Source organism: Drosophila ananassae, chromosome XL, assembly GCF_017639315.1.
Source record: "Drosophila ananassae strain 14024-0371.13 chromosome XL, ASM1763931v2, whole genome shotgun sequence".
In the NCBI taxonomy this organism is placed as follows: domain Eukaryota; kingdom Metazoa; phylum Arthropoda; class Insecta; order Diptera; family Drosophilidae; genus Drosophila; species Drosophila ananassae.
In genome coordinates, this window is record NC_057931.1 from 7,134,154 (window position 1) to 7,147,886 (window position 13,733).

Here is a 13,733-nt window from a genome sequence, read left to right on the forward strand (position 1 = left end):
GAGGAATCTTAACTCTAAATATTAAATATTATAAACAGAAATGTAGAGACTTTAAGAGACATATTCCCCATAAAGATATATAATTTTTAGAGCTAAAAATTGGGGATTTTTCTCAGTGCCTTTATATTTTCTTGGAATTTTGTAGATTTTTCTTATAATTGCTTTGCGGCACAATAGCTACACTTGAAATCAGATATTCGAGTTGGAAGGAGGCCCCGGCAACTAAATACTGCATTAATTCCGAATCAGATTATTATTATTCCGATAATTTGTAGAGTTCATTTTGGAGTTTAAAGCTAAAAGAACTCGGCCGGTTAATTGACTTTATCGTTATTTATTGCCCGTAGATAGTTTATTATTAGTGGCGTGGAAAAAAATGACTATTTAATGGAGGGAGGGACTGCTGCAAGGGCAGTAACACCATCGGATTCCGATGCCCAGATACAATACTATAATAATATCAGCCATAAAATATACATCACTGTTTTTAAAAATACTTTAACATACATCTAAAGTAAATAATCAATTAAAATCGAGTTCAAATGTAAAAAGAAACTTAAAACCCTGTTGGTGAAATTTTCAATACAAATAGTTTGTAAAGTTTTGTAAAGAAATTTCTATTTTCCGTCATTGATTTTTTTTTTTTTTTTATATTTTGGTTAATATATTTTCTTGTTTTGTAGATTTTTTTTTTAAACACAGATTTATTTGTTTTGGAGCGGATGGATGGAGTGTGAGTGTGTGGCATGTGAGTGTGTCGGTTTTTTGGAAAACATAGAAACAAATGGCTTAGACGCAGACAATTAGGACATTTAGGGATACGTTTGGGGGTTTGTTGGGATGTTTTTTTTTTCAGCTTATATTTTTTGGTTATTCGGTTGTTTTTTTTTTTTTCAGTGATAACACATAGGGATGTACAAATATTTTTTTTTTTATACATAATAGCTTTGATTCGGTATTTTTCTTGGTATTTGGTTAGCTGCTCAGTTTCTTTATTATTTTTCTATTTTTTTTTTTGCTGGGAAATCGCCTAAACTGACTGTTTCTTCCTTTGTATACATAATCCTTGTAGTTTCTGGTAACAAAAACATTGACAAATATTAATCGATAAGGTATCGGGAAACAATAAAGTGATCCATTTTGATTTTGATGAGTAATCGAATTACCATAAAAGGCTTTGATCAAAAACGAACCGAAAATCGAAAGGAAAACACTAAGATACCAAGAGATGAGAGGGGGTATTCGTTGATGGTTGGTTGGATTGGAAACAGAAAATGAAATTACGATTCGGGGTTTGTAATTTATATATATTTTGGTTTATTTGGTTTTTAGTTGGAGTGGAGCGTAAGACAGCGAGAAGGTGAGAGAAAAGTGGTGGTTAAGTGTCTGAAGAAGAACCTCGGGAGAAATCAAATAGTTTTTTTTTTGGCTAATTAGCTCGAAATGCTCACATGCCAAATGAAAAGATATTTTTTTTTGTAAAAAAGAAATGATTATTTTAAGAAATGTGAACAAAACGATAAGTATTTGAGGATGAGTTATCGATTTTTTGTATTTTTAAAACGGGTTAAATGGGTTAGTATGAATGTTAATATCAGTGGTTGATTGGCAAGAAGGATACAAAGAATAAAAACACAAATCGGAAATCAGAAATCAGAAATCAAAACACATATAGACACGGTACACATAACACATACAATTATTCGGATATATATTTATTTATAATATATATTGATTGGTGGTGTGTATATATAGGAATCGAGATTCGATTACTTTCAACTCTCATCTGGCCCTAAAAAGTATGCTAACGAAAAACGATGGAAATTAATATGGAAATAAATGTGAAAAACATACTCATGATATGCAATGTCCATGTATTCTCTTTCAATATTTCTTTTTATTATTATTATTATTTGTGTGTGAGTGGTGGAGTGCGTGCTTTTGTATCTGTGAGATAAAAAATTATGAATGCATTTTTTTGGTTTATGTTTCTGTTTCTGTTTCTGGTTCTGTATATTTTGTTGTTGTCTTTACCCATGTTGTCGTGTTTTATTTACATGAATGATTTGTTGACTTTTCGAACTCGCTTCGAATGGAATTTTTTTGCTCATTTTTTTTTTTCAGTTTGCAGCTTGCAGTTTGCATTTTGCATTTTTCAGTTCTTTTGTTTTTGTGTGTTGAAATGTAATTTAAAATCAACAAAATGGCATTTATATGAGGGAGGAATTGAAGGGCCGGTGCTGGTACACTTATAATGCAATTATTATATGGCCGAGTGGCCTGGAAATTAACCAAAAAGAAAAAAAACAGAACTAATAGAGGAACAAAAGTCAATTGCAGTTATTTTTTTTCAATTGCAAATTTTGAAAATATCTTTTCTGAAACATTTAACCAATCAACTGCAACTGCAATCGATTGCAAAAAAATAAATCATGATTATCGCTGGGGGCTTCGGATGTGAATGCGAGAGATGCAGCCTACTGGTGGTGTGTGGCAGTGTGTGTGTGATTTTTGGATGCACTTTTACGGAATTACGGAGTACGGAGTACGGAATGGAAGAAAATAACCGAAAGAACCAACTGAAAATTATGCATTTTGTGTTCGGATGGAGAACAAAATAGTTTCAGAAACAAACTCAAAAAGATGCGAGACTGTAACAAACATATTTGCTTTCTTTCTTTTTTTTTTGGTTACCAAGTCTGTGTTTCCTATTGAAATGTTTTTTTTGGGGTTTTGGTTTTTTTTTTTGGACTTACCAAGGTGTGAATGAGCTCCAGAAGAGACTACAAATTCACGGGTTGAAAACGTAGGATTTTTTTTTTGTGTGATACATATATTTTTTTTTTTTGGTTTTTTTTTTAAGATTATAATTTTGATTTTGCATGTAGGAAATGCATTTTTGATTGGTGTTGAAATTTGGATTTTGATATATTTTTTTTTTTGGTTTTTTTTTGGTTTTGGTTTAGCACACAACATGAAGGTATCGAGCCACAGCAACAGAGTAGGACAGTACACAATTAATTGACAGGACAATAAAAAAGAAATTAAAAGACAAAAATGCGTTTCGTTAACGAATTGATCAAACTTTGATATTGCTTAACAATTGGTAGAAATTTTCATTTTTTCTTTGGTTTTTTGTTTCATTTTTAGCATACCTAGGGTAAAGAATTGTACTTTCATAGCTTAGAGTGAACCAAAGAGAGTTGGAACGATATGGAACTGAAACGGAAATGGAAATCGGTAACGGAAACGATAAAGGAAATAAAATCTACAAAAACAAGACACGCTCAGAATAAAGAATAAAAACAAAAATAAGAACACACATTTGACATACACATTTAGTCTGATGATGGACGAAGACGAAGACAATAGACTTATAGACGGAGATCGGCAGACATCTTCGGGGTGTACTGGTACTGATACTGATATATCATCGTTGTTGGTTTAGTATGGTTAGTTGGTTAAATGGCGAACTCAAGAACGTAAATCGAACAGTACTGGGGATCAAATCAAAGTCAAAACAATCGCAATCGTAATCGAAACTAGGGATGGGGGAGTATTATTTATCGGACTTCCGTCGGAGGTCGTCATCGGCGCAGTTCTCAGAGGGCCAGGCCTGGTTTTTTTTGCGGGCAAGGGGAACTTGAAATCAAAATTAAAATTATAGCAGAACCGAAGAAGAACCAAAAACACACAGGCTGTACTTCTGCGACTGTATTCGAAGGAAACGAAACGAAAGCAAATCAAAGGTAAAGTAAACTATCGATAATGTAGCTAGGTCTTGGTTCTTATTAGCAGGGTCACTTACTTATCGATATGAAGGCCTAAATTATGTAGAGATTTGGTAAATTGTTTTTTATTTCATTTCTATATCACAGTTTTCTTTGGTTTCTTTGGTTCATTTATTTGTTATATATATTGTTCTTTTTTTTTTTTTTTTAGGTAAGACGAACACAAGGAGGTTAAACATTAGACAACACACAAACTCAATGGAGTGCTATCAAATATTGTCGCTTCGGATCGCATCAGATATATAGTTCTGATTCCACAACTCGAGAGATGAGAGAGAAATGAGGCGGCAGAATATAACTCAGGGAAATCAACAACAGAAAATATAACAAAAATTAATTAAATTTTTTTGTGAGTTTCTTTTTTTTTCGGGTTTTCTTTTCTTTTTTTTTTTTTTTTTTTTGTTGGTTTTTTTTGCTGGAAGTTGTCGGTTTTCTTCTCGACTTTGCAAGAAAAGAAAAAGCTCAAACAGGGAAAATGTCCTTTCGTTTTCCTCCTCCTCTGTTTTCTTTTTGTTTTGGATTGGCGGGAGAAATTAGGAGAACAATCACTCAGGATAAACGCAGGATACGCAACGAAAAAGAAACGAAACAGAAACGGAAACGGAAGTAGAAACGGAACGGAAGAGAGAGAGATGGAGAGAGCGAGAGATCTCGGGGAACGGAAACGAAAAACTGGAAAATAAAACATTTTTTTTTCTCTTTCATTCTCATCTCAGTATATTTTGAGGTATTTTTTTGGTATTTTTTTTTTTCAGCGCATAAATGATAGACTCATTGAGGGGAGAGAGGCGTACGGGATTGTGGGAATGTGAATGGGTATAGATTTTAAATTTCTTTTGCTTTCTTAATTTTTTTTCGCTTTTTTTTTTTGACTGATTGAGGCTACTGGTAGTGTGTTAAGTTGGTACAAAAAAAAAAAGTAATTATAAACAAAACAAATAAACAATTTCTTGTTTAATTTCTTCGTTTTGTCGTTAAAGCATATTATGGAACTAAAAATGCAATATATATATGTATATATACTATAGATGAGTGATCTATCCGGCACTATATACATACATACATACGCTAACGCTTCATTTAGAATAAATTTGAGCTTTTTCCCTTCATAGCACCCGTTAAGCTTAAAGAAATACACACAGAAACCGAAAACGGAAAAAGTTCAAACGCAATTCCAATGAACAACTTTTCAATTGCAGATCTTAACGCTCTCTACTATATACAGTAGTTATATATCATTCAAGTCCGATCCCTGATCGGATGGAGTCTGAGGCAGACGCTATCTGCAATTCAAAAAGGGTATCCACAAAAAAAAACGAACGAACATAAAAGATATTCTCAAACTCAAAAATCGCTTAATAGCAAGCCCTCTTTTTTTTTTTTTTTTTGTGGTATTCATCAAGTCCCTGCGCTCTAAGAATACATACGTATATATATATATATATGGACTATATATAGGACTCTCTAGGTGACAGTTAAGGCTAGGATATATGAGGCACATCACTTACTTTTCGCTGTACTCGTCCATGTGGGCGTACGACTGCACCGAGTTCTCTTCGATGAGGAACTTGACCCTTTGGTAGAAGGAGGCGGTGACCGAGGGGGGCTGCTTCCGGAGCAGCACCTCCACAGGATCGTTCGAGGACAGGCACATTATGTGCTCCGAACAGGCGGGATGCGAGCAGCACTCGCTATCCGAACAGTCGGTCATGCCATCTGTGGAGATTTTTTATAAAATTTACAATAAAATAAGTTATAATTATGAATCCTTTGCAGGTCCTTGGTGTTTTAAGACTATTCTCTGCACTTACCTCCATCATTATCGATATTATCCTTGCAGTTTAGTTCCAGTGCTATCGAACAGTCGCTTCCGGCCCATCCTTCAATGCAATCGCAGCGGTACTCGCCATTCTCCAGGGTACACTGTCCGTGGCGAGAGCAGCCATTTTCGCAGCCAGCTGGAAAAAATATATAATTTAAGTTAGTACATATTGCTTAAAAGATTAATAAGAATGTTTGGTCTTTTATTATTACAATTTTATAAAAGTCCCTTAAAACTAGGCAATACTTTTTTTCCATCATAGGCCACATCAATCATACGACATGTTGGTCTTAACTTTCTTATTCTATATCGATTTCTATATCGATTCCTAATAAATCTGCATCAAAATCTGAGAAGGAAATATTTTTTCAATTTTTTGTCGATTTTTGTGGGAAGACCCCAAAATGCTGGATTCTCGAATATGGCCCCTTCCGATGTCTATATCTTCGCCAATTCTGATCCGATCCTTAAGCGGAATACCTTAATCGATTTCTATATCGATTCCCGATAAATCTGCATCAAAATCTGAGAGGAAAATATTTTTTCAATTTTTTGTCGATTTTTATGGGGAGACCCCTGCAAAATGCTGGATTCCCGAATATGGCACCTTCCGATGTCAATATCTTCGTCAATTCTGATCCGATTCTCAAGCGGGATACCTTAATCGATTTCTATATCGATTTCTGGTAAATCTGCATCAAAATCTGAGAAGGAAATATTTTTTCAATTTTTTGTCGATTTTTGTGGGGAGACCCCTGCAAAATGCTGGATTCTCGAATATGGCCCCTTCCGATGTCTACATCTTCGCCAAATCTGATCCGATTCTCAAGCGGAATACCTTAATCGATTTCTATATCGATTCCTGATAAATCTGCATCAAAATCTGAGAAGGAAATATTTTTTCAATTTTTTGTCGATTTTTGTGGGGAGACCCCTGCAAAATGCTGGATTCTCGAATATGGCCCCTTCCGATGTCTACATCTTCGCCAAATCTGATCCGATTCTCAAGCGGAATACCTTAATCGATTTCTATATCGATTCCTGATAAATCTGCATCAAAATCTGAGAAGGAAATATTTTTTCAATTTTTTGTCGATTTTTGTGGGGAGACCCCTGCAAAATGCGGGATTCTCGAATATGGCCCCTTCCGATGTCTATATCTTCGCCAATTCTGATCCGATTCTCAAGCGGGATACCTTAATCGATTTGTGAGTGAATTCTCCGCCATTCTGCATCAAAATCTAGAAACAAAATATTTTTCAAAATTTTTTCACATTTTGTGGAGCCTTTCTGGGAGACCCCCATTAAAAATCGAGAAAATGAATGGAGGACAGTCTCTATTTTGGTTTTTACTCCACCTGTGATACATTTAGAGTGATATTCCATTAAACAAATACTAATTTGAATGGAAAAAGGCACATTACTCATACGCAGTGTAGTCCGTTCAGTTATTTAGATTCTAGAGAGGCTTGTGTTGTTATTTTTTGATGAATAATGGCATTTATCTTCCCGTTTCTACTGAATTTTCCCCCAAAAACTTGCAAAAAAATGTGGAATTTATTTAGAGAACTAAAAATCCCATCACTCATACTATGTACCGTGGTCCTGTAGTTGCCAAGGTACATAGTTTGAAGGACTGTTTCCTTTTTCGCTTTGCCATTTTTGGCCTTTATGGAGTGATATATCTGGGAAAAAGTGTCCTGGTTGAGTGCTCAGTGTGCAGTGTTGTCTGTAATTAAGAGCAAACTGTCCGGATCGAGTGGCGCTTCAAATTGAATGATAACAGACATACCCCCTTCCAGGATGTGTATCCTTACCCCCATAACGTCCTGTAAATTTGCATTTTTGCCTCCGACCTCTTGATTTTCAAGTCAACATCATGAATATAAAAATAATGTTGATGTTTGCTCTCACTCTCAGTGGCAGTTAACCTTTGGCGGCACTCGACGAAATGTTGGGCAAACATAAAAGCCCAACGAAACGTAACCTAACGATAGATGATTTCTGCCCCAACCTCCCACACTCCTTGTTCCGCCCCTGTTCTCCTTCTTTCTCTTTTTTTTCCATTTGAGCTTTATTTGTTTGTGCCACGACAGCATTTGACGCAAAGTTAATGTCACTTGACATGTGTCATTTGCGAAATGTTAATGGCAAGGGGGTAAGGTAAGGTAGGTAGGTAGGTATTTGGGCTGCTAACTCAGCTTCCGGCATGTTAAAAAGTTTGCGGCGCATAAAACGACTTCCCTGCTTGTTACTGCCTTCCTGTTTACGACTACCGCCGTCCTACGCCCCGCCCCAGTTGGTGGGCACATATTGGCAATAACTTCAAGTGTTCGACTCGCAAATATTGGCGTTCTGGAGGAGAGCTCTTGCCCAAATCTGATGGGCTGGATTAGCGGGAAAAGGGGTTTTTCTTCGGCAATCGTTGAAGAAAGGTAGCGCCTTCTCTCTTCAAACTAACTCAATTCTTTTCCCTTTAAACTTCCATTAGAGTTTCAAATATTATTATTATACCCTTGCAGAGGGTATTATAATTTTGGTCAAAAGTGTGCAACGCAGTGAAGGAGACATCTCGGACCCTATAAAGTATATATATTCTTGATCAGGATCACCTCCTGAGTCGATATAAGCATGTCCGTCTGTCCGTCTGTCCGTCTGTCTGTCTGTCCGTCTGTCTGTCTGTCCGTCTGTCTGTCTGTTTCTACGCAAACTAGTCTCTCAGTTTTAAAGCTATCGAGTTGAAACTTTGCACACACCCTTCTTTCCTTTGCAGGTAGTACATAAGTCGGAACGGCCGGGATCGGTCGACTATATCCTATAGCTGCCATATAACTGATTGATCGGAAATGGCATAACTTCGTTGTTTTTCAAGTTAGAAGGTTGGGACTTTCTATGGATTCTTAATTGATCCAACTTATACGATCTGCCAAATTTCATAAAGATCGGTCGACTATATCCTATAGCTGCCATATAACTGATTGATCGGAAATGGCATAACTTCGTTGTTTTTCAAGTTAGAAGGATGGGATTTTCAATGTATGCTTCTTTGGTCAAAATAATTCGATATGCCAAATTTCATAAGGATCGGCCGACTATATACGATCCGCTGTATATCTAATAATATAGATGCGTGGCGCCACCTATCGGACTGCGACTGAACTGCAAGGGTATATAAACTTCGGCTCCGCCCGAAGTTAGCTTTCCTTTCTTGTTCTTTTTTTTTACTTTAGTAAGGGGGGCTTATTATGCCTCTATTTTATCACTTTCGGCGGACAAATCCCTCGCTTTTTATGCCCTGCCATTGAAAAAATGTTGTAATCTCCCCGAACACACTTCTGCACATATTTTACAATCCATAATAAAGTCCCTCCCTAGCCAGCCAGCCAGCCAGTCAGGACATAAAGGACAAAAAAAAATTGAAAAAAAAAAGGAACACCCAACGATGAGGAAAACATTGTAAATATTTGAATGAGACAACGCGACGGGCGATAGAAATGGAAATAGAATGGAAAGCGATAGAGGGAGCCACTAAATGTAACTACTAGAGGACTCTATATGTACGGCTTTGGAGTGTCTGAGCACCTTTGACCCCCAGAACGGGGGTCACCTCCGTTCTATTTCATCCAACTGGCAGACGAGGCCAATTGAGCGGAGCGGTTTCGGTGGCGCGTAATTCGCCAGAAATCTCTGTTTCGAATTCAATCAACTCGGCCGCATTGAAGGCGCCGCCCGAAAGGTCTAATCTGTGCAGCAGAACCCCTCCTATATCCACGCCCCCAACAGTTCCCGGCTCATGTGCAGTGATGGATAGTGATGGCGGTTTGTTGAGGAGTCTTTTTTAGACATTTTTATAGGGAGGCCCCCTTTTTTATTCATTTTCTTCCATATTGGTATTGATATTTTTGAAAATATCACTTATTTAAAAACAAAATAAACCAATTCAAATAAAAAATAGTTTAAAATACCTCTTGACTTTATATTTTTCTCATTATTCTTTGTAGACTACCCCCTATTTTTTCGCCATCACTGACCCGGCAAAGTCGTTAAGTATTTTCTAAAAATACAACACCGAAACCCAGACACAGATACGGTTCACTATTCTATATTGCATGTATTAGTGCCACTGGCACGCCCCCTTTTCGCATATGTAGTTCTGCTGCCGCCCCCTCCCACTGTCCTGGTCTGGGGCCGGAGCACTTGGAATCGATTGAGTCCCGTGGGAGGAGGGCTGGAGAGGAAGAGGTCGCGGCGGCAAGATTGCCAGTGACTCTGAATGACGTCGGAAGTTTTATTGGTTTTGCACACGTCAACGAAATGTTGAGGGGGGGTAGGACACCGTAGGACAGTGGCAGGGAGGCGTCGCCAAAGGGGGGCAGCCATCGGCCGTGGAGGAGGAGTGCCATTACATCCATGCCTGGCGGTGTTCGTCGTCGTTTTGTGGATGTTTTTGTAACATGACTGTTTGTTTTTAAAGTTTTAATCACTGTCAATCGATAGCTACTTATCATGCTGCAGTGCCTGCTCCAGCTCCTGCTCCTGCTCCTGCTCCTGTGTTATCCTCCCCTGGCAACTTGTATCCTGGCGCTGCTCCTTTCTATTTGTTCTTGTTGCCAGTTCCCAGTTCCCAGTTACCAGAGTTCCGTGTGTGTGTGCTCGCCTCAAACAACATGGTTAAGTCATGGCGGCAAAACTGTCAAACGCACTTCCCAGCCAACCCAAAAAATAAACCCAAACTCTCCCAACAAAAAAAAGAGAAAAGCGTGGAGGAATCCTGGGAAATCACTGGAGGGGGGGGCTTGCACCACGCCCCTGGAGTGGAGTGGAGTGGTGTGGAGTGGCGTGGAGTGGAGAGCAAATGGCGTAAACATGTACAAAATACTTTGGTGCATCGACTCCGGCTCCAGCCAGCCAAAAAGTTGTAAAAAATCACCCAAAAAATACAAGCAGTGGAAGCAAACCAAAAAATTGATAAAAAGCACGAGAGAAATGTTAACTTTTAAGGTAAAAAATGGGAGCAGGGGCGTAGTTAAAGGGGTGGAGATGTTACTGATGGTTGAGGTCTTTATAGTATGATACCAGGTACTACTCTATCTATCATAGAAGACTAGGAGATATCAGGAACTCCTCTATAAGTCCTAGAAGACTGCCACTCTTCCATCTCCCATGAAGAAGTCTGTGACACCCGGTACTTCCCTATCTTATAGTCTATAACACTTACGTAGAGTGCAGTGACGTCCATTCCATCCTTGAGAGCAGACACAGGTTCCATTCTTGCACTGGCCATGTTCCGAGCAGCGGGCATCGCAGGGCAGCTGGTCGCAGAGGTTTCCAGTCCATCCGGAGTTGCAGCGGCACTTGCCGGACTCGCAAACCCCATTGCGTCCACAGTCCAGACTGCAAACGGCTGCAAGGATAACAGGGAGATGTGATAAGTATTTTGGGACTAAAGACAAAAGACTACTCTTCCCAGATCTATTGGCTAGAAATTGTACTGTTTTGATATATTTTGGAGCCTCCCCTTCAAGCCCTATCTCTTTCCATTTCCACATGCTGGAAAATTGCGGTTGGTGGACATTTTTCTTGGCCCGACTCTGACTCTGGCTCTGGCTCTGGAATTTATGGTTTAGTTCATAATCTGGTTTTCGGGGGATGCTGGGCTGCTCCGCCATGACTTTTGTTCTCAGGCGTAAATTTATTTTATTTGTTTTTGTGCGAGGAGCAGGAGCAGGAGCAGGATGAGCCAGAGCAGGAGCAGAAGCAGTGCCACAACCTGCGTATTAAATAAATAATGAATTTTTATGAGGCTCTGCTTCATTACGCCAGGAGGAGTCGTCAACGTGGCCACATCCCCCCTCGACTCTACTATATACGAGGGAGGGGAGTATATATTTAGGTATATAGTATAATATGCACCCCCCCTTTAATCCGGGATGCTTTTTTGTTGCCACTGCCACTGGTGGTGCTAAAAAGTTAAGCAAATTAGGAGTGCGTGTCCTTTGGACTTTGTTGGCCTCGTAAGCCGCTTGTTTTATTGAGCTCCTGATTCTGTTTCTGATTCTCTTCACTGGATGATTATGGAATTCGCCTTTTTTTCTTTTGGAGAATGGGTGGCTGAAAGGCCCACGGCCTAATTGGAAGCTCCGACTTTACGGCCAGCCGACATTCCATTCTAATTTCGGATTTAGTTGCGGCCATAAAACATCATCATATTCGCCAAAGTGCCAGAGATTTGGGCAATATATGCCGCTGCCTCGTACCTGGATTTTACGGCCACTATGCTTTATGGCCTCTGGAAGGATTCGGCTTTAAATTACACTCCGACCCAGCATCTCTACGCCCGCATCTCGTAATTATGATTAAATTCAACAAATGGCTAGTACTTTTTCAGGGCACACTAAGAGGGAGACAATGAAGGGGAAGCGGGGGCTGATCCTGTTGATCCTTTACCTTGGGAGCAGTCGGGACCCGTCCAGTGGCGCTCGCAGACACACTGGCCGGTCTCCAGGTCGTAGGTTCCGTGCTCGGAGCAGCCGGGCAGGCACTGGTACACCTGCTGGTCGATCGTGCCGCAGTCCTCGCCCTGCCACCCAGCCTTGCAGTAGCATTGTCCTGAGACACAGGTTCCATGTCCTGAACAGAGTGGATCCAGGCAGTCATCTGTTCCATCCAAGTGATGAGTGGTGTGGAGTGGTGGGTGGAGAGGTCATCGCCGGGTGGTGTTTGCGGGGGGTGGAGGGAGAGAAAATACAAAACGATTGTTAGTCAACACGTGGCAGGTGGCAAGGTGAAAAAAGAAAGTTAAAATAGGTGGTCCCTTATATAGGTCTTACGTGGGTCGAGGCCTAAACCAGTTGAGAATTATAGTCTACTCTTAAAAATAAAAATTTTTTTTAAATAAAATATTTCAAAAGTTGATGCTATTTAGCTGGAACTTGCTCAAAACCAGTTGGGAATTACAAAATTAATGAAGATATAGAGAAAATACAAATAATAGTCTCTATACTTTTTCTTTTAATAATTTACTTCAAAGCCCCCTTATAGAGTGTCCTCTTTCCAGAGTCCTTACTGTCCTTAGAATGGAGTGGAGAAAGGATATTATATATATATTTGATTTCGGGAGGGCAGCAGAGTCGTGACAGTCGTGCCAAAACAAAAAGCTTTCCTCCATTTGGTACCTACTCCAGTCCCTCTTGGTCCTTCTGCTATGGCCAGGTCCTGCTACTGTTGTGTGTGGTGGCCAAAACACACATACACACACACACACATGACATGATTAGTATGTTAGACACGTACGAAAGTGGTCATTAAAATGAAATTCCAGTTTAGTTCAAGTTGGTAATTTTGCGCAGTTGTTGCAATTTTTCTCTCTGCCTCTCTGACTTTGCCTTGTTTTGTTTTCCCGTTTCTGTTGTTTTTCTTCTCCTTCTCCTCTACTTCCTTCTACTCTTTTTTTGACTTTTTTTGTTCGCCTTTCTTTCCGCCTGCTGATATTTTACTTTTGGTCCTGCGACCTACGTCCTGCGTGCGTCCTGTCCTGCATGTGTTTGAGGAATATGCTCCCCGACATATAAATTCGATTTTATACGTTTTATGTTTGCTCAACGTTTTCTCCCCAGGACCTCTCGTCCTTTTCCCTCCCATCCTGTTTTTTTTTTTTTTTTTGACTTTTCTGTTTCTGTTTCGGATTCTGTTTGTTGTTTGTCCCTGTTTGTTTTCAGATGCCAAGGGTCCGAAGGGTGCCTCGCTCCAGCTCCACATTAAACACATAAAAATGTTCTTGCCCCAACCGAGTATTGTTGCATGTTGCATATTTTATGGGGCACGACTAGCGCGAGGTCCTTCACGCCATGGCATATACGTTTTTAAATTCATTTTGAAATGTTATAAGCTTTACAGGGTATATCATACACCTAGTAGCCCTGGAACTACCCTAGAATTTTGTTTTAAAGCCCGCCCTCCATTTTCTCATAGCCTGCTTTTAGGCTAATTCAAAGTTATCTGTCCAAAAGCGCTGGGGCGTCGGAGGGCAATGTGTTGGAAAAGCGGAAAAATTTTTGGCATTTCTTTGCCTTTCGCTTTGTCAATTTAGGGCCAACACACAAACACACACACACACAGAC

General features: G+C 39.4%; 1 protein-coding gene across 4 annotated transcripts in view; it reads right to left on the bottom strand.

The window, feature by feature from the left end:
* The window catches only part of LOC6502149 (teneurin-a), a 210,452-nt gene that overhangs the window by 31,180 nt on the left and 165,539 nt on the right, over nucleotides 1-13,733 (bottom strand). For 2 of the 4 annotated variants that reach the window (XM_014904464.3, XM_001966084.4), the window contains 5 exons: nucleotides 12,061-12,270; nucleotides 10,832-11,017; nucleotides 5,603-5,749; nucleotides 5,300-5,507; nucleotides 2,757-2,783 (listed from right to left, as the gene is read on the bottom strand). In XM_014904464.3, coding sequence (XP_014759950.2) covers nucleotides 2,757-2,783; nucleotides 5,300-5,507; nucleotides 5,603-5,749; nucleotides 10,832-11,017; nucleotides 12,061-12,270 — 778 coding nt within the window. The remainder of the gene's footprint in view (nucleotides 1-2,756; nucleotides 2,784-5,299; nucleotides 5,508-5,602; nucleotides 5,750-10,831; nucleotides 11,018-12,060; nucleotides 12,271-13,733) is intronic. The other 2 variants (XM_044717075.1, XM_014904465.3) reach the window with 1 other exon arrangement.